At 42.8% G+C, this 22,847-nt stretch overlaps 1 protein-coding gene across 1 annotated transcript; it reads right to left on the reverse strand.

The window, feature by feature from the left end:
- Nucleotides 1-1,092: 1,092 nt before the first annotated feature.
- DESI2 (desumoylating isopeptidase 2) lies at nucleotides 1,093-18,304 on the reverse strand. Its single transcript, XM_009559652.2, has 5 exons — nucleotides 18,152-18,304; nucleotides 9,365-9,437; nucleotides 7,321-7,414; nucleotides 6,471-6,612; nucleotides 1,093-4,682 (listed from the first exon to the last, which is right to left on the reverse strand). The coding sequence occupies exons 1-5, from the start codon at nucleotides 18,188-18,190 to the stop codon at nucleotides 4,449-4,451; spliced, it is 582 nt and encodes a 193-aa protein (XP_009557947.2). The 5' UTR covers nucleotides 18,191-18,304; the 3' UTR covers nucleotides 1,093-4,448.
- Nucleotides 18,305-22,847: the final 4,543 nt, after the last annotated feature.

A 22,847-nucleotide genomic window follows, 5' to 3' on the forward strand; every position in this document is an offset into this window, starting at 1 on the left:
TTTCCGGTGTGGTAACTGCACCGCTCAGTTTGGTGTCATCTGCAAACTTGCTGAGGGTACACTCAGTCTCGCTGTCAATACAATTGATAAAGATATTGAACAGCACTGGTTCCAGTATGGACCCCTGAGGGACACGACTCGTCATGGATCTCTATCTGGACTTTGAGCCATATTTTATCTCATAAGGAAGATCTGCATCAGCCACACTGGGACCAGACCCGAACCCTATGGAAGGTGCATTTGAATACCCCACAGTGCTGCCCCACAGTCACCTGGGGGACTGAAAGTTTCTGGGGCAGAAACAAAGGCCCTTCTCATCTGAGATGGCTTGAGCCCCTTCCTAACACTCCTCCCACACTACAGTGATCCCCCGCAAGAACAGTTCAGCAAGACTCGTGGCTTCTTTAAGTCCAATATTTAGGCGCCTTGTTCTGAGCTGTGTAAAGGTGAAAGGGGATGAACAGGTAAAAAAAAGGTTCCTTGAAAGGAAATCTTAGAGTTGAACCCCATGAGCTTAGTTTGAACAGCACCCATGGGGCACACATGAAGACCTTCTCTTTCACCTTTGTTGGCTTCCTTCAGAAGATGCCACCAGTGATTTCTCTCCTTTCACACCCCCACAGGGCCTAGAAGAAAGCACAGCAGGTAACCAGCAAGCGCAGCAGGCTTTCAGCTTTCAGGATCCCAGGACTGACACACCACTTTGAAACAGAATGCGAGGAACACCAGCCACCTGTTTTCCACCCATAGAAGGAGCGGTGTTACCTTAGCTCTTCTTATCCTGGGCTGCTGCTCAGAGATGGACAGGGATGCAAAGCTGGTCTGGTGTGAGGAACATCCCTCTCTCAGGAAACCCAGATATACGCAGCCCTTTATCATCCCCAAAGGAAGCTAAAACTGCACCACTGCAGCAATCTTGCATTTCTCCATGGCTATATCCTGGTCTAGTTTGTGAGATGCTAATTTTAATGGACGAGACCATGTGAGAAGTATGGGGTTCCTACTCTAGCCCAGCAAGGCTCAGAGTTTGGGCGGCGCTGACAAACAAGCTGCAGGTACCGGGGAACAACACACAGCCAACTGCTTTTTTATAAAAGTATTTTTAATAAACTGATGGATTTAAGTTTCAGATGCTAGACAACTTGTTGCCATGTACAGGTAACAAAAGTCAAAATTCTTTGAATTTTATACAAATACTATGTAGTACAGTAAACTTGAATACAAGTTTACAAAAAATGCGTCAGTGAATATTCAGCTTGTAACCAACTTCCAACCGTGAAAATTATCATGTATCAATAGTGATCAGAATTGCATTGCAAAGTTTAGAAGTAATGCAACTATGTTTTTACCAAGCCACTCTGAAGTTACTGGTGCACACTGACAGTACATCGGATTTTTTTGGCTTGCTGAACAGAAAATGGCATTTAAATAAAATGACTTTGAGTTAAAGAATATAATACGTATCAAAAGTACTACCTTACAGAAAATTAAACAAGAATGAGAAAGTAAACAGAGCAGAACCCTGAAGTAGTGATATTTTTCTACCCGTTTTGATGGAAAAGACTCCACAGGTGTCCAGCTTTCTCACAGCATTCTGAAGTGTTCTAGTCCTAGCACAGTGTGGTCCTTAGTAGACTAAAGTAATCCCTGCTTGGCAGTAATGCTGGTGAAAGGTAACTTGCTCTATTGCTAACAAATCGGAGTAACCACTGGCAGGGTGACTTCTTGGAGGCAACCAGCGGAGGCTGAGTTGACAGCAGGCGTTTGAAGTTACAGTACTGCTTGCTTTGATACAATACCCAACAGCCTTCAGGGTTCGGGTGTCAGTTTCCTCACAGGAGTTACAAATGAATGGTTTTGAAACAAAACAAGGAAAAATTACAGAGCATAAGACAGTATTTTCACTACCAATAAAATGAATGTTTTTGTTACAAACTTTCCAGTCTGCTTTATAAAAAATAGTCTTAGTTTTACTTCTAAATAAAAACTGTGCTGTGATCTGTCACGTTCTTGCATTGTACACGCTGTAGTTGTTTGTGTTCATGAAGGTGTAGAGATTTGTGACCTAGCGCTCTGGATGTATCAAGAAGCCTAAAAAGCTAATTTTGGTACATAAAAGTTAGGTAGCAATGAAAATTCATTCTATTTATTTTTCCTAAAACTTAGGAAAAGCTACAGTACGTTGCTAGATCAGTGGCCTCAACCCTGAGCTGAAATAAAAGACCTGTCTTGGCCAGGAGACTCAAGTCACATTGCTACCATAGCTGCACAGCAGAGACAACATAACCTGTCTGCAGCCTGGTGTCTTAGCTGTAAGCAGTGCGAGATTCAGTTCTGTAATGCTTGAGAATTGACTGGAGACCACCATATTCATTTTCACTACAGGAAAAAAAAAAAAAAAAAGGAAAGGAGAACTCAAATTTGGAGATTCTTGTGAAAAAGCACTCAACACGGAGAGTCAGTATGTCCAGCTTCTGGAGACCAGAGAACACAGTTAGTAGCAGACTTGTCAATCTTCAACGTTTCCCACTTGGTAGAAGTGATCATTAAAAAATGTACCAAACTACCGTTAAAGAGAATTCTACTATTATCCTGCTCTTTCTGGAAAGAGTCTCACTTGATTTTTCCCCCCCCCACACCTAAGTGTCAATCTCTCTGTACCTACACTGCATCACAGATGATAAGTGAAAGCTTAAGGACTGCCTGACAAACGATCCAACTCAACTGCTAGCAGAAAAACTTCTGCTCATTTCCATTGTGAAGCAGAGCTGGTGATTATAAGAATTCTTACAACAGCACATCCTCTGCACCTTCCTGTAGGGTTCAATGGCACCGACAACCCAGGGCTAGGAGCATTTGCAACATGAAGCATTCTTGCCTCCTAAGAGGATATTTTTCCTTTTAAACAGCAGAAACTGTAGAGTCAGTATTTCACTTAACAGAAAAACTAAACCCAGCAACAGACTGAAAAGATAAATCTTGTGAGAATCATTGATACTTCTTGTAACGCACACTTCTTTGTGAGCTGATCAGTTTACAGACGGTATGATTTTTGTTACTTTAAGGCAGCGAGTCTTAGAAAACACACAAGCTCACCTCCCTCATGTTTGTGCTACTGTATCCTTATGTGCACAACAAAACCTCACTAATTTACACTAATGACTGGAAGAACCATTAATTCTCTTGGTAAGTGAACAAGAATAAGGCATTCCATTATATATTCTGATCACTAATTATAATTTAGCTCTAATTATAATCTACCAGCAAACATAATTCTGTGTTTTAGAAAATAATATCTCTTACCTTCTGATATAATTATGTGTGCAGATTAGTGGGTTCTGCGGTGTAAACACGCAGGTGCATAAGCAATTTTCAGGTTTTTCTTCATTACATCTGACAAGAAAGTTAATGCCACAGACAGACTGTGGGGAAAATAAATTAAGATTTCTCTATAATTTGTGCAGATACGCACAACTGGGCAGTAATTTATAGCTCAAAAAAAGAGGGCACAAATGTTTGCAAACTCAAATGAAGCAAAATCAGCAGCAGAAAGCAAGGCCGTTCCCCAACCATAAATGGCTTCTATTACACTACTCCAAACTACATGAAACAAAAAAAAAGAATACAAGTATTAACTTTTTTATACAAGTCTGAAATCAAGTAAAGCAAACTGAAAAATTTGTCGATGGTTCTAATGGATGACATTCACTTGTCTAAATCTTGGCTGAAGTAGACTGTAAATACAGATAGAAGACAGGATGCAAACTACATGTCCGAGTTAAAAAGAAAAAGGGATCAGTGTGCATTTTAATGAGATAGAAATTTCCCTTCATATGTGCAAAAATCCACAGTTTCATTAATGTAGAGGTCGTAATTCTATTAACAGATCTTAGACAAAACCAGTCTCCCTACATGCTGGAATCTACCTGTTTACATCAGCCACTTTAAGTGCACAGTACCCTGTTCACATATAGAGCATTCAGCATTTCTGGCATATCTCAGCAATTTAATGTTCACCTGCCTTAAATCTCAAAAAGAAAGGGCATCAACGGCATCCTAACACTGCTTCCGAGCTGTACCAATTGTTAGATCAAACTCTAATTTTCTCTTCTTCCATGGTGGCAGGAGTCCTTACAGGACTTGTAAACAGCAGTACATAATACTGTAAACAAATAATTTAACTTCTGCTTTATACAAGATGTTAAGTTAAACCAGGTCTACCCAATAGGTGAAAATGAAAAGGGTGGCTTCACACAAAATCCTTCCCTTTTCTCCCAGCAATTCTTTTCACTACATAAGTAATCCTGAGCTGAAACAGGGGTTGTTGAGAGCCTTTTTTGCATATAAAACCAATGTTCTAGAGTCAGCTCTCATGTTCTGTCAGGACATCAGTTGCTGGAGAGATTAAACTGAAGTATCTCAAACCATTTGTTAGTTTGGAGGAGGACTTATAGTTTGGTGTGGCGTCCAGTTCTAGACCCAGATGCTGAACTTGCCAAGGAAGCTGATGCTGCTGCATCCTCAGCTTCCTCCAGCTCGTCGTGTAGTTCCTGGCTAACACTAGACTGGAGGGCTGCAGGAGTTAGCCACTCCTTCGGCAGGCAGCTCTGGAGAAACGGTATACAAGAGCTGAAGTAGGCAAGGCGATTCACCCATCGTGGAATCTCTTTCCCGCACAGAATCTAGGGGGGGAGAGAAAAGAAAGGATTAATTTGTCTTCCAGATTCAGTGGTAACATAACTACAGTAATAAATGCAAAGACCGCAGCAGCCTTACGATGTCTATATCACAAAAGTCAGTCAAGAATCACTCAATTTAGCTGCCCTAAGACAACTTTCTCCACCAGTAAAACCAGCATCCTGAGCCACGCAAGGAGACTTGTTTTCCACTGTGAGAGCTTGACACATGGTTCCACACTTCTTTTTAGAAGTCCTGAAAAAGCCTAACCACTTTACTCTTTTTGAATAACTTCTACAAAAGGCAAAGAAACGAGCTAAGGTACTGTTCACTGCTTATTCCTCAGAAACAGAAATTGCGGAAGAAATCTCACTATTACAAAAAGGGACCCTGAAAAAAAGACATCACTCTTCCAGCACACAGGCCAAACAGACACACTTAGGTTCACTGTAACAAGAGCAGCTGTATAGCTACGCAAAGCTGGTTTCAACTGCTCAAAAATATATAAAGCTGTACCAAATAATTACCTATACTGTACGTCAGTTATTAGATGGCTTCATTGTCACTATTCAAGGAGTGAGCTATTTTACTTAACTATCTCCGTATTCACTTCTGGAATTACTCCAGTGCAAAGCTGGAGAAAATCATAGCTAATGGGAGCATTGGTCTGCTGTAACTGAGCGGCATTTCACTTTGTAATTGCATTCCTGGTTTTATAGTCAATTTGAACACTAAATAGGACAAGACACAAAATAGAAGCAACTTGACCATGTGGTTGAAGAGTAGGGCAAAAACCTGGCCATAGAGGGTAGACTTCGTTCCAACTGCAGCTCCGTCAGTGTCTCATCCTACTTACTTGTACCAGCATTGCATGTGAATCATACTTTCAATAAAATTTTCCAGTACCACTGGAAGATCAAACAGTCTACTCTGTAGCATAGGCTATACACTGTGTGCTATTAACTATTTTGAAAAAAAAAGACAGTTGAATTTTATGGAAATTCACCATGGAAAAAACAGCCAATCCTATTTTGGAGTGCTTCAATGAAACATTAGAATAAATTCTGACAAACACAGATTGCCAACTACTGATAAAGATCACAGCTATCATTTCCCTCTTTGTCCTGGGTTATTCATTTCTGACCCTTTCCCTTGTGTCGATACACACGTGAGTGGATCAGGCATTCAACCATACTGGCAAACCAATCATGTTAAAATAAAGCTGAGGGGAAAAAAGCAAAACCCATTTACTCCACAGTCACATACTTTATACGACCACCCAGGTATCTGTCATATATGACCAGGACACAGGTGCTGGCAGAGCAATAATTTGACTAAAGCCTCTCAAGCAGAAGATTAACATTATCTGTGAAATTTCAATGCCTTTGTTATTCTTTACTGGCAAGTCATAACTGGGAAATTATTTTCAGTGTGATGGTTCTGTGGGGAAATACTGATAAAAATAACATGTGTTTCTATCTTCAGTAGCAATCCCTGAAGCATCTGAAATAATTTTGAGATCCCATTAATACTTTATTTACTAGATCTATCAATTAGGAATGCACCCCTGCTCAAACACAAACTATGTATGACAACAATATTTACCATTTTTAGCAGCAAAATCTTGCACTTTGGACAGAAGCACAAATAAAACCTCAAAACCAGTGACATTTGCCCAAGGTAACAGAGATAGGAAGTTGGAAATTAGGCCAAATATTCCAGACAACAAGTAGAAGATGACCCTCTGTAACCACCTGGGAAGCACCTTTCTATAGACCTCCACGTTTATTTACCTCGGACAAAGCTGAAGAAAAGTGATTGCAGTTTTTGTGCATTAGGTGATAAGCATTCCCTTTGAATTCTTTTCCAAGCTCTTCTACTATTTTTTCTATGTCATCTTCCATAAAGTCAGTACTGCCTAGAACCACAGCCTCTCTATAAGAGAAACAGAGAGAAGAGATCAGGTTTCCACGATATAGGTGCATTACTGTTAGAAATCGCTCAAAAATCCTCCCCACTGTAGGTGGCAAGATCTTTCTGCCCTCCCAGAATAACAGATCCTTTCTGTTTCATTTTCCAGCAGCACTTCCATCTTTATCAGGAGATTTCACTGCCAGCTGTCCAACTGTAGCACACTTAAGCTCTTTGCAACTTAATTCTGACAGACACTGGATGCAATTCTCCCCTTCTCTCCAAAGGACATTGTTCCTAAGAGACAGCTGAGCACAGGTAAGAGCTTGTAATGCAAGGAAGGGTCAAGGCAATCACACCCAGAACATGGAAAACAGACATGGGGAAACCTTAAAAAGCAACATTTTTCAGCTTTTTTCCTGGAATAAAAATTTCACTTCCTTGTAAAAGTTACCCCATTGTACATACTATGTGAGTGACAAACATTAGCCACAAGTCCACGTGATTAGCACAAATTCAAGGAATTTAATTGTATGCTAAAAGTCATGTTCTCTGCTGTAGATGCTTCACTGTCTCATCACCTCTGTCCATCTTTCATTTCTAAGAAAATACATGAATTCTCAGTCAGAAATCCTGTAGTACCACTTAATACATCTCTCCTCAAAAATAAATACGACAAGTTGTCTTTTTAATATGCCTTCTCAAAAGCAAGGAAATAGGTACATTTCTTACTTAAATTTAAACGTTTCTCCCAGCTCAGAAGCATTTCCAGGTGAAATTTCAAATATGCCAGAAAAAGGGTATGGATGACCACCATAGGCAAATTCTGAAAGAGAAAGCTCAGAATTAACAGAAACAGCACACAACGACAGTAAGGAACAGCAGACCTTACTGACTGGAAGATGACTTCACAAGGACCTAAAGCTAGAAAACAGGCATCTAATTTAAATGGGTAACAAATGCAAGAGCTGGAAATTAATAATTTTGTTAGTTACTAGTCCATCTAAGTAAAAACTGACAGGAAATTTCCTACATCAGCGTACGGGTTTAACTTGAATAACTTTACAGTAAGTATACACTGCTTCCATTGTATAAGTGAGGATTTACGAGTTAAACTCTAAATCCTACCAATGTTCTTTATATATGCTTGTCTTTCAGAGTCCACTTACATATTTACAGATATAGATTAGATATTAGGAAGAAATTTTTTACTGTGAGGGTGGTGAGGCACTGGAACAGGTTCCCCAGAGAAGTCATTGATGCCCCATCCCTGGAGGTGTTCAAGGCCAGGTTGGATGAGGCATCCCGAAGTGCCTGACAGTGCTTCTATTCAGTACACGCTACAGCTGTAAGTATGGCAGTGAGTAGTGGCGTCATAGGTTTTTTAATTCCTTGACCCGCAAGAGTTCAACAGTCCCGAGCTCTTTACTATAACATGAAAGTAAACGACTGTATGCATCTGAAGTCTGCACGTAGCATCTGCTGGCAGAGGCACTTACAGTACATGAAAATATCACGGTGTGCTTTAGCTCTTTCCTTCTGTGCCTGTCAGATAACATAGCATGCCACACCCAGAGTGCAATAAAAAGCTTTAAGCATGACTTCATGCTTCCTTTCCTCAAAGCTTGTAACACATCATCCAAGCCTAGCATTCAGTTTTGTGGATAATCTTTTTTTACAACAGGTTAATAAATAAAGTTTGATGTACTCTGAAAAATGCAAGTCATTGCTCTAACAGGGGTATGACCTGCTACATGAGAAAGCCAAACAGGAAGGGAGGCACATGTATTTGGCACAGCACTATTAAGAGTCAAGTCTTTCTGGTTTGGATCAAACCAAATTCACAAAAGTTTTAACAATAAGCACTGTATCTTGTCAATTTGTTGCTTTGATAACACTTGCAAACCCAGTGGCCTTACAGTAGCTGAAACATCTACAGTTCAAGATAACCTTGTGCAACGTGGTCTTCAGATGGCATGTCACACCTTTCGCTGCTTCCCCTCACCTCCAAACACATTCCAAAAAAAAAAAAAAAAAAAAAAAGGGGAACTGAAGTAGATTCTTTCTTCTTTAAACGGACTACTTTTAGCAACACCATGACCACAGACCATCACTACACAGTCAGGGAGGATCACCTCTGACCTGAGCCCATGCTACAGCGCACTCAAACACCTGGCAGCAACAGGGATTCAAAAGTGGCCTGAGCAGACCAGTAAGGGTCATTCCTAAACTATAAACTCTTTAGCAATGTCGGAATGTATTGCTGTATTTAATACCTGTGTATCTTTTGTGAACAGGATGCATGAAACGCCTTTTAAAGAAACTGTCTCTTTAAAACAAACCAACCTACCAATAAGGAACAGGCAGATTTTCCCGAGTGTGTGCACTGTCAGGTGCCTATCTACAAAAGACTAATTTCTGTAGTTAAAAATTAACTCCTTGCACTAAGTGCTGGCAGAATGCTGAGGAAACATGACTCACCCACTCAACCATGAAGCACACATTTGTTTCAACAATAGGTATTTCAAAAGCTAAAATAAGAGTTCCTATGCCTAGCTGAATAAATTGCATACTTTTTCACAGTTGCATAGCTTTATACAAGAACGCAAGGTGACTACCAGGTTATTCATACCCAAGGCTTTTTCCAGAGGCAGAAGAGATAAGAACTTTAAGAGAAAATCTTTCAGGTTCCAAACTTCCCTCACTACCTGAAAAATGCTTTTTAACTTACTCTTTATTCCAGTAGTGCTGTTATTTATCTTTTTCTTGTACGTACCTCGGCCATACACCTCTATACCCGAATGGAACACTCCTATTCCAAGGGAAGAGGTATATTCATTCATCCAATACTAGAAGGAAAGAAGAAAACAAAAAGAACTCTAGTTAGTTTCCAGTACAGATTTGTCTTCTCATAGCAGACTGACATGTATTCGTCCCCAGATTAAAAGCATAAAACCCTACAACAAACTGAAACTGTGCAACTGATTTTATGGGAATAGAACATACTGTTAAAATTCCCAAGTGTACACTGTGAATCAATTCAATTAGGTTCTACCCCAGTGTTTTAGCCCTATCAATGTCTGTCAACCAAGCAGACCGTACCCAGGAGAGAGCCACAACAACTTTTGCTATGTCAACAAGTTGCAGGTGGCAAACTTATCCATGAATCCTAGAATAGGCTGCAGTAATTTTTCAGGAGTCTTTTTTTTTTTTTTTTAAAGCAACATTAGAATGCAGGACTGTAACACACGGACACTAGCTCTCAATTATAGCAACGACCACACTTTTGCTTACGACCAGATGAGCACGAAACACACCTGGAGATATGGAAGATGGACTGAAATTACCTTAGTATATCACATATAAGTCTTTTGCATAGGTCACAGAATGGTTTGGGACTTGAAAGATCATATGGTTTTGACCCCCCTGCCATGGGCAGGAACACGTTCCACTAGATCAGGTTGCTCAAAGCCTCATCCAACCTGGCCTTAAACACCTCCAGGGATGGGGCATCAATGACTTTTCTGGGAAACCTGTTCCAGTTCCTCACCACCGGCACAGTAAAAAAATTATAATATCTAATCTAAATTTCCCCTCTTTCAGCTTAAAACCGTTCCCCCTCATCCTGTCCCTGCACCCTTTGATAAAGAGCCCCTTACCAGCTTTCCTGTAGCCCCTCTTTAGGTACTGGAAGGCTGCTATAAAGTCTCCCTGGAGCTTTCTCTTTTCTAGGCTAAAGAAGCCAAACTTCCTCAGCCTGTCCTACTATGGGACACCTGCTTCCAACATATCCCTTCTATTGTAGCCAACAAATAAGAGCTGCATTTCAAAAGGAAACCAGGAAGTCTTAATTTAAAAATAAAATAACCACCAAAACCACTTTCCCTTAGTGCTTTCACTTTTCTTTCTCAAAAGCTACAGCAGCAGCAAGTGCCTATCAGGAGCTATTACCTTCAAAGTTTTAAAGATGCACTAAATTCTGGAAAGCGAAAACCTCTAAAATTACTGTCTTTCCTTGGCTATATCACTGCCCTCAAAATATCAGTCTTCAAGCAGTAAAAATTTTCAAGTGACACAATTTAAAAAGGAACTTCAAACAAAGACTTAAAAAAAAAAAAATAAGAGGCTCAGCTGTGTCCTTGAAACAGAAATTGGCTTGTAAGAAAAATCCTGGAAAATACAAGGAAAACATTATTTTGTCAATTACTCCAGTAGTGGGATTTTTCCTTTCAGGTCATCCGGTCCCAAAGGGCACCACTTCGAGCCTTCAAATCAGCTGGCAGGCAGAACACAGACTGAGGCAGCACCGCCATCCAATTGGTATTTGTTTAGCAGGCAGGAAGGAAAAGCAGCTCTTCTTCACACAACCTGTCAACATAGTAAGTGCTTTCTGACTACTAAAACAGCACAACTGATGATAAAAATGTAAAGAGCTACAGGTGTTAAATATTGTTAAGACGTGCTACCTAGAGTTAGTAGAGTTTACAGGGCCTCTACAAACACTATGGCATATAACATGCATTTCTAAAATCTATTTTCTCCCAATAAAAACAATACACTAAACTTTGGGCTGAGAAGCTATTTATGAAAGCCAAAACAAGTCAAAATGCAAAAAGAGCAAGTCAAGCCAAAAGTTACAAATTTCAGATATGTATGTATTTGTCCTTTACAGTCATCCTTATTCTAAGCATTACCAAACCTAAAAGTAAATGGTCCCTGAAATTCAATTACCAGCAGCAGCCAAACATCAGCACATCACTTTTCCAGCCAAAACCTCACAACTGTGCTAGCAGACACAGGTCACAAATTACTATCTGGAGAACGAGATGCTCAGGATTTGATGTCCTCTTCCCTAAACAAGCCTGTTGTGCAAAATTTTGTCAACATCGATGAACAGAAACCAGATTCTGCTCCTTGTATTTATTTAAAGGTAAGGATCCTGGAGATATGTGGATAAATTTTGCTTAAGACTAAACTTTATGCTTTCTGTTAATTTCTGGTTTCGTTAATGCATTGCGATGTTAGCCCACCGTGTATGGACGACTACACTAAATCACCACCCTAGTGTGTTTGAAGTTCTTTCCTTCTTCACCGTGCGGAAGGGAGCAGAGTTAGTTCATAGGTATCTAACCAGATGCTTCAAATCAAGCTACACCCAGAAATATACTGGGTTAGAGATAGTCTGTATAGTAAGACACAGAACAGGGAGAAAACAAGAAGAGGAGAAAGAGAACAATGTTAAGACTACACAACTAACTTAAAAAAAAAAAAAAAATTCCATTCATTAAAGCCCCCAGGAAAATGGAAGAGCTATTTAAACATAAACCTGTTTCAGTTCTGAAACCAGTCCTATCCCACACTTCACCAGCTGACCATTTCAAAACAATTTTAGCTTTATATTTATAGACAAAATCGTAGGCACATTCAACATACAGTTTGACAGTGCAGCAAGAGAGTATGTTTGCCTAATGAGAAGGTATATCTAAGTTAACTGAATCTAACAGGATCACCGGTGCTGTAGCCTTTCCTCTCCTGGACATCCATTCTGCCAGAAAACTCTGGGTCTGGTCTCTGAATTTGAAATCATCTACACATTGGACCTGTTAATGTCAAACAAAGTTATTGCTGCTCTCTGAAAATGGAACAGAAGTTACACAAGATATGGAAGTAATAAAGCCTAGTTTGTCACTAGGCAGAAAAAGGGAAAAATTATCCACGCTTCTCCCCTTGCACAACTCTGTGAAACCTAATGCAAGGTAAAGGGAGAGGACTGGAAAGCAGGTCACCAGCCCTTCTCATTGATCCATACAGAAGCAGAGAAACGTGACAGAAAGCTGCTCTAACAAGACGTTCAGCAAGTCCAGTGCTATTCAAGTATGCCCGCCTCCTCACTGGTGCCACCTAAAGAAATGGGGCTCCCTACACTACAAAAACTGAGCAGTGGCAGCAATTTAAACAAATGTTAGCAGCTTTGGAAGAAGTGCCTGCAGGAACTTGGCACGTCACTTAATATTTCCAGTAAGAACAGAGTAGGTTAACTGAAGATAAAAACTTCAATAAGGCAGAATAACTTTCCCTCTAGGAACAGTAATTATATCTAGTTATTACTTAATCTGCATCAGGTATTGGAAGGTTGGTCACGTTTTGTCATTGATCAAAATGCCTGATCTCCCTGAAGAAGGAAATGCAGGACAAAGGCAACTTAAAGTACACTGAATCTGGCTACAGCTGAGATGATTATGTATCACTTTCAAAATAAAGATTGTAAAGTAAATTTAATATATATATATAGCTTGCTGGTTCAATACTATGCCATAAGTTCTGGAATCCCAAATTGACCCCAAAAGCTACATTCTTGCTTCCATTACACAAACCGGATTCCCTCCATTTAGTCTGATATGAATTTTGGCATAGTAGGATGTACAGAGGAAGCACAATCCCATATCCTCAATATTTTGCAATATGTCAGTCTTGTAAAACAGGAATTCATGTTTAATGCAACTATTGGAACAAATATATCAGAGAAATATTTTTCTATGTGCACAATGTCAGGTCAGTGAAATTAAAGCAAAAGACTAATGCCAGTGCTTCAAAGGTATCTTCATTACTTTCTTCATAACTTTCATTTATGCTAGTACTTTAGATTGTTATAACCTTATTTGACAAGGGGAAAAATAGGATGCTACTCTGGGTGCAAAAAAGCTAGACTCCTAAAAATAGCAGTTGGTTAAAATGAAACTACAAAGTACTCCAGTTCTCAAAACACAATATATCAAAGTCTTCACCCTACCATATTAATGATCATAAAAGATTTTCAAAGGTATGAACTGCAGCGCATAAATATGCCCGTAAGCCTCCCTCCCTCCATAAAGCCACTAGTACTTGAAAGTCTGCTTTCTTGTACAATGCACACATGCCTCCTCGCCCTTTGGTTTTAAAGATTTTCACTTTTTCAAGCACTGAGGACAATGGAAGGGTATACGCTCCAAAACCAACCAACTTAGTCCTACAAGGAATTTCAACAGCAGCAAGGTAACCTAGTATTCCCCTGCATAGCTATGCAGCTGTCTGGGAGAGGAAGCTACAGTTAGCACTCAGGTTGAAATAAAGCTGTTAAGACAACTGTTGCAATTACAGAAGCGTTAATTCTGTCATACAGGTGACTAACAGTGGTCTATTGTCCCAGAACAGAGACAAAACACCAAGTCTGGCACGAGAACTACAAAAAACCCCAAACCCACTCCAAGCAACACAAAATGTCAGGAGCAAGCACTAAACCTGCTAGTGCCTCCACATACAGTTGGCAGAATTTGTTAAGTAAACAGAACTTCAAAGTAACAATTATGGAAGACCCTTCCCTTCTCTCCACACAACACAGCATCATTGACTTCAGCAGGCTGTCCACATGCAGTAATGTAACCACTATGCAACATGAAAAGAAGGCTTTAGTTTAAGCTCCTGCTTCAAACAAGTTTAAAATGGACTGAGACATCATTTAGAGAAGGCACTTGAGGCAGGATGTATATTGACAGTGTCTTTCAGACACCATGGGAACCTCAGTTTTTCTTTCCAGTTTTAAAGGAAATCTGTTTCTCTAATGGTCAAATAATGTAGACATTGTTACACAACAACAAACACAGCTGAAGTAGGATACAGGGATACTCTGCTTACTTGTCTCAGCTTACACTACATATAATTCGTGGTGATGTACAGATTCAATAAATACCACAACTGCAGAGCAATGCACAAAAAGCAACCTCAACAAGATCAAACACCTGCAAACAAATGTGCTTGCTTGCTTGCTGGCTTTCTTTGGAGAGTAAGTTTCTTCCACAGATGGTGGCTTTAGAGACCATGCTACTTTGTGATGTAGGCAGAGCCCCACTGATCACAGCAGCACATCCATCAGTGCCCAACATGTTTTAAGGAAAAGCATGATACTAGTTTTTATGAGCACAACCTTCCTGTTGCTTTTCTTCTTTCCCTTCCCTCCTGTCAACTGTTAGCCTTCCTAGGACGGCTGGAGCAATACTGATCACAGCAGTTCAGCTCTGGAGGGGGAAAAAAAAGGAGGAGACAGGTTGCAGCAAAGAAATCTAAAGAGTACGAGATGAAGGAGAATCATGTGAATGAAAGAGATTATCACAAGGGAAAAAGAAAATGCATGGTGAAGTCGCACCTCACCAATGCTACCATCATAGTGAGAGCGGAGTTTCTCACAGAGGCCTTGGAATTACTTTCCAGATAGGCACTTACTCAGGAGACAGCAACCTGCCTGCAAACTGCGCCCAGATGACACTTTGCACAGCTAAGTAAGTCTTAGTGAGAACACTGGGTCTTCCACCTTAGTGAGTCAGAAGTGCGTCAAGCCTTGACTTCAAAGATACTATCTTACATAAGAGTCACAAGACTGAAGGCCCACTTCATTCTCTGCACAAATATATACAGTTAATATATGTAAAACCATTTCTTTTCATGCTGAAAGAGGTTATCCAACATGTTTTTCAACGGTAGTTCAGACAAGTCACACATATGCGTGTGACAGAGCATCCTTCCCTCCTTAAGTCCAGTATAACTAATGCACACTGAATTTTTGTCATATCAGCATCATGTAGATGCCCAACCAGGTGAGCAAAGATCCTATTCTCCTCCTTCCCCATGCTCCAACCCCCCCCCCCAAAAAAAAATCACAGTGAATAGACTGCTCCTGTTTTCAGTCTCCTCTCAATCTCTACAATGAAAGAAAACCGAAGTAGAAGTAACAGGTTATGTTTACTACAAACAGAACTTGGACACAGGAGGGGGCAAAAAAAAAAAAGTCCCTTGAGAGGGACATTGATTTCTATGACAAGTATTACCGTGAATGAAAATAATGATAAGAATCAGGCTAGTTAATGTAATCTCATACATAATTTTAATGTCAAGCCAGATAGAATCATTAAGGTTGGAAAAAACCTCTAAGACCATCAAATCCAACCATCAGCTCAACATCACCATTCCTACTAAACTGTGTCCCAAAGTGACACGTCTAAACGCTTTTTCAACATCTTCAGGGATAGAGTCTCCACCACTTCCCTGGGCAGCCTGTTCTGACGCTTCACCACTCTTCCAGTAAAGGAATTTTTCCTAATATCCAATCTAAACCTCACCTGGTGCAACCTAAGATGAATTCCTCTTGTCCAATCACTTGTTACTTGGGAGAAGAGATCAGCACCAACCTGGCGCCAACCTCCTGTCAGGTAGTCGTAGAGATAGATCAGGTTTACCCTCAGCTTCCTCTTCTCCAGACTGAACAATCCCAGTTCCCTTATAATACTTGTTTTCCAGACCCTTCACCCTTCACGCATCTCCCTATAGACTGCTATTAAATATTCTAGCATTTCAGCCTGAGTATTCCCAAGCAAACAAGCTGTATTTTCCCTCTGCCAGCACTCACGACTATACATCACACACCTTCACCCTTTTAAAACACAAAAAATTCACTTTAGAACAGTGGTGGTAGCAGGAAAGCCTAAACAAAATAAACTAAGTAACACAAGCGCAATTACCTGAAGCTAGTTACAGTCTTAACTGTCCTGTCCCACTATCAGCAGACTGACAACATGGTCAGAGAACCAGTTACTCGTTCTAATTTCCAGCGATTGAAAAGCATTAAAGGATAATATTTTCTTAATATTACTTATCTGCAGCTCCTGCTCTATGCAGGTACTTACACCTCATTTGTTACCATGGCATTTGAGCAGCTTCCAGCTTAACATAAGACAATACAACAGTGGCTGCAGTTGTGACAGAAAGATTACTCAAGGAGGGAGGGAAGGTGAGCTCACAGCACTGCAAATCAAGCTGGAGCGGTTCCCTTATTTCTATCAAGTTGCAGTTGTACCAAAAATTCTGGTCTAGGAAAAAAATCAGGTTACTGATACAGTGCTAGCAAACCACAGAGAGTGGTTATTCCCAGCTGCAATCCTGCTGGAAAATCACCCACTTCTATGGTGTTTTGGAACAGGGAAGGCAGCCCCCCACAGAGCAGCTTGAGGACAGGGACCTTTCCCTCCCCATTCACATGAGGAGCAGGAAAAAAGTCTCTCCTACGACAAGGGAGTGGATTTACCAGTCACTGAAAGACACAGCCCAACACCACGGCAAACTGTTCCTGCAGGTCACAACAAATTGCCAAACCTCCTACATTCTCTCTCTTTCTCCCCACCCGGGAGTTGGTTCATTTGTCCTGCTCATGAAGCCCCTCCAGCGGGGACAGGGAGGGAAGGGCGGGAGAAGTTCTCTCCCTCCCTGCCCCAGGGGTCTCTATTTCTTCTGCTCCAGGGACCCCATTCCCGTGGGGACAAGGCGGGAAGAGTAGGACAAACTCCCTCTCTCCCTGCCACCGGGTTCTCGGTTTCTTCAGCTCCAGGGAGCCCGCTCCCACGGGGCAGACAAGAGAAGGGCAGGACAAGCTCCCTCCTTGCCCAGCCCCCGGGTTCGGCATTTCTCCCCTCCACGGACCCCGCTCCCACGAGGACAGAGAGGGAAATGGCACAGGTTCTCTCCCTGCTCCCCGCACCTCCCCGCCTCCAGGTTCGCCGTTTCTCCTGCTCCACGGAGCCCATTCCCGTAGGAACAGGGAGAGGAAGGGCAGGACAAGTCCCCTCCCTCCCTACCCCTCCAGGGTTCGCTATTCTTCCCGCTCCACAGACCCCATTCCCACAAGGACAGGGAGGGAGAGGCAGAACAAGCTCTCTCTCTGCTCTCCCCTTTCTCCCGCTCCACGGACCCCCCTCCCACAGGAACAGGGAGGGAAGGACATGAATTCCCTCCTTCCCTGCCTCCCTCCAGGGTTTGCTATTTCTCCTGCTCCACAGGCCCCATCCCTACGAGGACAGGGAGAGGAATGGCAGGAAAAGTTCCCTCCCTCCCTGCCCCAGAGTTCACTATTTCTCCTGCTCCGGGGACCCCCCTCCTACAGGAACAGGGAGTGGAATGGCACAAGTTCTCTCTCTGCTCTCCACACCTCCCCAACCCTCCAGGGTTCTCTATTTCTCCCACTCCAGGTGTCCCATTCCTGCGGGGACAGGGAGGGAGAGGCAGGACAAGTTCCCACTTTGCCCCCCTCCAGGATTCCCTATTTCTCCTGCTCCACAGACCCCATTCCCACGGGGACAGGGAGGAGAGAAGCGACAAGTTCCCTCCCCGCTGCCTCCTTTCTCCCGCTCCACAGACCCCTCTCCCACGGGGACAGGAAAAGCAGGACAAGTTCGCTCTCTGCCCCCCTCCAAGGCTCGCTATTTCTCCCGCTCCACAGGCCCATTCCCACGGGGACAGGGAGGGAGAGGAAGGACAAGTTCCCTCCTTTCCTGCCCCGAGGTTCTCTATTCTTCCCACTCCAGGGCACCCCATTCCCGCGGGAACAGGGAGGGAAAGACAGAAACTCGCTCCCTCCCTGCCCCACAGTATGCCATGTCTCCCACTCCAGGGACCCCATTCCCGCGGGAGCAAGGACAGAAAGGCAGAGGAAGTTCCCTTCCCTCCCTCCCGTCTCGCCGTTCCCCGCGGGCGCGGCGCTCACCATATCGTACACGTTGAGGATGACGAGCTGGTCGGCCATGGCCGGCGGGCGGTTCCTCGCCGCGCCGCCCGCGGCACCATGAGGGCCGCCCGCGGGACCCACCCGGCCTGGCCCAAAGCAGCGCCGACCCGCACCGAGAGGGAGGGGCGGGAGAGGGCGGGGTGGGGGCGCCGGGGCGGAGCACGGGGCCGCCAATAGGCGCCGAGCACGCGCAGCCCGCCCCGCATCCCGGCGCGCCCCGCGGCGGGCGGGGGAGGGGGAGAGCGCGGGGGGCGCGCGGGGAGCCGAGTGTGGGGTTTGGGGGGGCTGATGGGGCAGGAGGGGGTGTCTTGTCATTGAAGCTCGGGAACAACTACGTTGCATTCCAGTCATTGTGGGATTTTTTGATACAAGAAGGAGTTGCTGTTACAAAAAGTTGAATATTTTTTAATTTAAGCTCAAGTAGAATTAAGTTTCCTCCAAGTGATTGTAATTTTTTTGACACGAGGAGCAGTTGCTGTTACAAAAACTGGGATTTATTCAAGCTAAAGTTTCATGGAATAAATTGTATTTTTTTTCTTTGACATAAGAAGTAGTTGCTATTACAAAAATTGCATATTTTTTACTTAAATTTCAGCAAAGAGATTGTACTTCTTTTGACACAAGAAGTAGTTGCTATGACAAAAAGTGGAATATTCTTTTATTCAAGCTCCAGTAGAATTAAGTTTCCTCCAAGTGATTGTATTTTTTTGACACAAGAAGTAGTTACTATTGCAAAAAGTTGACTATTTTGCATTTAAGCTAAAGTTTCATCCAAGGGATTGTATTTTTTTTGATGCAAGAAGTAGTTGCCAAGACAAAAATGGGAATATTTTTTATTCAAGCTAAAGTTTCATCAAAGAAACTGTATTTTTTTGATACAAGAAGTAGTTGCTATGACAAAAAGTGGAATATTTTTTGTTTAAGGTTTCAGCCAAGTGATTGTATTTTTTTTTGTACAAGAAGTACTTACAAAAAGTGGAATATTTTTGATTGAAGCTCAAGTAGAATTTTCATCCAAGTAAAAGTATATTTTGAAAGTTAGACAGAATGTTGCCCTGATAGCAGTGCCTTTTCCCGTTTCCGCTCTGAGGAGGTGTCTGGGGTGGGAGAGATGATCAGAGGGTCCCAGTGAGGGCTGTCGGGACCAGTGCCGTGCGCTCCTCTGGCTCGCGGCACTGTTCATGTTGAACACAACAGAGGTGTTCATTAAGGGTCTCTGTTTTTACTGTCGGGAAGGGCAGCATTTGGGTCATGTGGGGAGCACCGCCCAGCACTGCCATTTGGTGTTCCTGCTCAAGGAAAGACAGGAATTTGGGCAGGTTTTTAAGAATTAATGTTTATAGAATGAATAGAATTATTTTGTTGGAAAAGACCTTTGAGATCATCGAGTCCAACCGTACCTGCCCACCACTAAGCCCGATCCCTGAGCACCTCATTTGCCCATCTTTTAAATTCCTCTAGGAACAATGACTCAACCACCTCCCTGGGCAATATCTGCCAGGGCCCCATAACTCTTTCAATGAAGAAATTTTTCTGGATATCTAATCCAAACCTCCCCTGGTGCAACTTGAGGCCATTTCCTCTCATCCTCTGACTTGCTACTCAGGAGAAAAGACCAACACTCATCTTGCTACAACCTCCTCTTGGGTAGTTGTAGACAGTGATTAAGTCTCCGCTCTCCCTCCTTTTCTCCAGGCTAAACAATACCCATTCCCTCAGTTGCTCCTCATAAGACTTGTGCTCCAGCCCCTTCAGCAGCTTCATTGCCTCTGAACCTTTTTGCTATGCAGATGATCCACACGTGGATGCTGGTAAATGCGTGGCTGCTTCTAAGGCTGCAAACGCCTTCAATGCGCGGTAGAGTAACCTTGTCATGTAACCTTGTGGTTAGGTAGCCTTGTATGTAGCCTTGTCAAACGATAGCAAAACAAAATTCCTCTTCTCAAAAGCATCAACAGAAGAAAAGATGCTTCCTTTCTTCCAGCAGCTAACTTGAGATGCAAATTCAATTTTATAAAGACAACCCCTGCCCCTTCATAGCACGTTAAAAAAGGTGTAGGTCACAACAGGCTGTGGATGTGCACATGAGACCAAAGTGCTGCAGGAAGGGGGATGAACCACTCCAGGGGTATTGTGGCCTCAGCTACCATTTTGGGCTGCAGATGTTTAGACGTTGGATATTTACCTCCTCTTTCTCAGCTAAAACTGACGGCTGGCTGAGCACTGCGTGGCTCTGTTTGCATGCAGAAGAGCTCCATCCCTCCAGTACTACAGCACAGCTTACACAGACAGTTAAAAAACCATCAGTTGATTTCCTGCTTTGGGAGGGGACTTTTGGTTAGAGGAAACAAGTATTGTTGCAAAAACTTAGCAGAGGTTTGGCTACTGGTTGTCAGAATATGAAATTCAAATGCCTGAGAGATTCGTGTAGGAACCTTGGGTTCATCTTAGCCATATGAGGACTGCTGGCAGTAATGCCTTGCTTTGCCAGTGAAACTGTAAGCCTGTGGGCAGGATGTCCGTAACTCCTTTGGATCGTGTTGTTCACCTGCTCCTTTGGCTGGCAGCTAGGAAACAAGCTGGTAGCTATTGAGCCCAAATGCTTTGTGGGAAAAAGCTACTTCTGTATTGACAGATACTGAGGAAAATATAATTGTATCTTAAAACCTGCAGGGGTCAAAAACCTTATCTGAAAAGCCAGGGACTCATTTTCCACCTAACAGTATTAATTAACTGTCTACAAGATGCACTGTGAAGAAAAATGAAAGGAAGCCATAACTTCTAACCTATAATGACAGTAGAGAGAGATAAAATTCATAGTCCATGAGTAATGGAGTATCTGTGGTAAATGGAGTTAACTCCATCTGGACGCCGGTCACAAGTGGTGTCCCCCAGGGCTCTGTTCAATGTCTTTACCACTGACCTGGATGAGGGGATCAAATGTACCTTTAGCAAGTTTGTGGATGACACTAAGCTAAGTGGAAACGTGGATCTGATGGAGGGTGGGGAGGCTCTTCAAAGAGATCTGAATAGGCTGGGTTGCTGAGCTGAGACCAATGACATGAGGTTTAACAAGGCCAAATGCTGGGTCCTGCACTTGGATCACAACAACCATGTGCAGAGCTGCACATGGGGCCTGGGGAAGAGTGGCTGGAGAGCTGCACGGAGGAGAAAGACCTGCGGGTGTTGGTTGACGGCTGACTGAGCACGAGCTGGCAGTGTGCCCAGGTGGCCAAGAAGGCTGATAGCATCTTGGCTTGTATCAGAAACGGCATGACCAGCAGGTCCAGGGAGGTTAATCTGCCCCTGTACGTGGCACTGGTGAGACCGCACCTCGAATACTGTGTTCAGTTCTGGGCCCCTCCCTACAAGAAGGATGTTGAGGCTCTGGAGTGTATCCAGAGAAGAGCAAGAAAGCTGGTGAGGGGTCTGGAGAACAAGTCTTATGAGGAGCGGCTGAGAGAGCTGGGGTTCTTTAGCCTGGAGGAGGCTGAGGGGAGACCTTATTGCTCCCTACAACTACTTGAAAGGAGGTTGTAGAGAGGAGGGCCCTGGCCTCTTCTCCCAAGTGACAGGGGACAGGACAAGGGAGGTTCAGACTGGATATCAGAAAAAAAAAATTTCACAGAAAAGGTCATTGCCCAGGGAGGGGGTTGAGTCACCATCCCTGGAGGTATTTAAAAGATGGGTAGATGAGGTGCTGAGGGACATGGTTCAGTGGTTGATAGGAATGGTTGGACTCGATGATCCAAGAGGTCTTTTCCAACCCTGTGATTCTATGATTCTATGATTCTAAAGCTGAAGAGTAAAGCCCCTAAGTGTCATTTCTTTGCCTTGAGGATTTAATTTTTATATTTCGATATTAGGCTTACTACGTAGAGTAGTAACACAGTACTACAGCTCTGACTTCCCTGGTGATGCAGTTTATCTTCTCACGCAGTTAGCTGTAAAAGACAGGAAAATCCTTCTTTTGAGGAAAAGGACTGTGATTAATGAGCTATCAGAAGCAATGTTAAGCATGTGTAAATATTGCAGAAAGTTATGCCTTACATGGTATATTTTACAGCAGTTTATATTTATCTGAGTGGTTAGGAGAATGAGAAAATACATTATGGGGCACCAAGATCAGTTTGGCAATTTGGTAAAGGGGCAGCGATGGGTGGTGGGCACCGGTAGCACAAAGGAAGTATAATGTGTGTCCCCGGGGACTTTGGCCTTGTAATACTGAAAGCCAAGGTGCTCAAGCCTTTAAGAAGAGCACAGAAAATCGCCTCAGAGAAGAATGCAAACCAAAATAATTGTCCAACCATCTTTACTACTTTGACTTTATCCACTGGTATTTTCCTATCCTTGTATGGGAGAAATACACTTAGAGAACAGCCTGGTTCCTTGTCTTCATGGAAAATGACATTGCCTGTTTAGTTTTCAAAGGTGTAGAAATAGTCAAGATTAAAGTAGCACCAATTTTTCAGACAGGAAAGAGAACTGAGAGAAGACTAAGGCATGTTAGATTCACAGGGAGATGCAGAGCACCCTACACAGATGTTGCTCCAAACCTCTTGTGTCTCCTGCCTTTAGCATATGCACAGCTAAGGTGGAACACCGATGTGCAAATGCTCCAGAAGGAACTGGAAGGCTCTCACCTATGTTTCAGCCCATGGGACCATTCTTAAGG

The sequence above is a fragment of the Cuculus canorus genome, chromosome 3 (genome assembly GCF_017976375.1).
Source record: "Cuculus canorus isolate bCucCan1 chromosome 3, bCucCan1.pri, whole genome shotgun sequence".
Lineage (NCBI taxonomy): Eukaryota > Metazoa > Chordata > Aves > Cuculiformes > Cuculidae > Cuculus > Cuculus canorus.

What these genes read in the sequence shown, in the direction of transcription:
- DESI2 (XM_009559652.2), bottom strand. Translation starts at nt 18,190, where the DNA reads ATGGCCGACCAGCTCGTCATCCTCAACGTGTACGATATG. An exon ending in TCCTCAACGTGTACGATATG is followed by an intron (nt 9,438 to 18,151) that starts GTGAGCGCCGCG and finishes CTTTCCTTCTAG; the next exon opens with TATTGGATGAATGAATATAC. An exon ending in TATAGAGGTGTATGGCCGAG is followed by an intron (nt 7,415 to 9,364) that starts GTACGTACAAGA and finishes TTTCTCTTTCAG; the next exon opens with AATTTGCCTATGGTGGTCAT.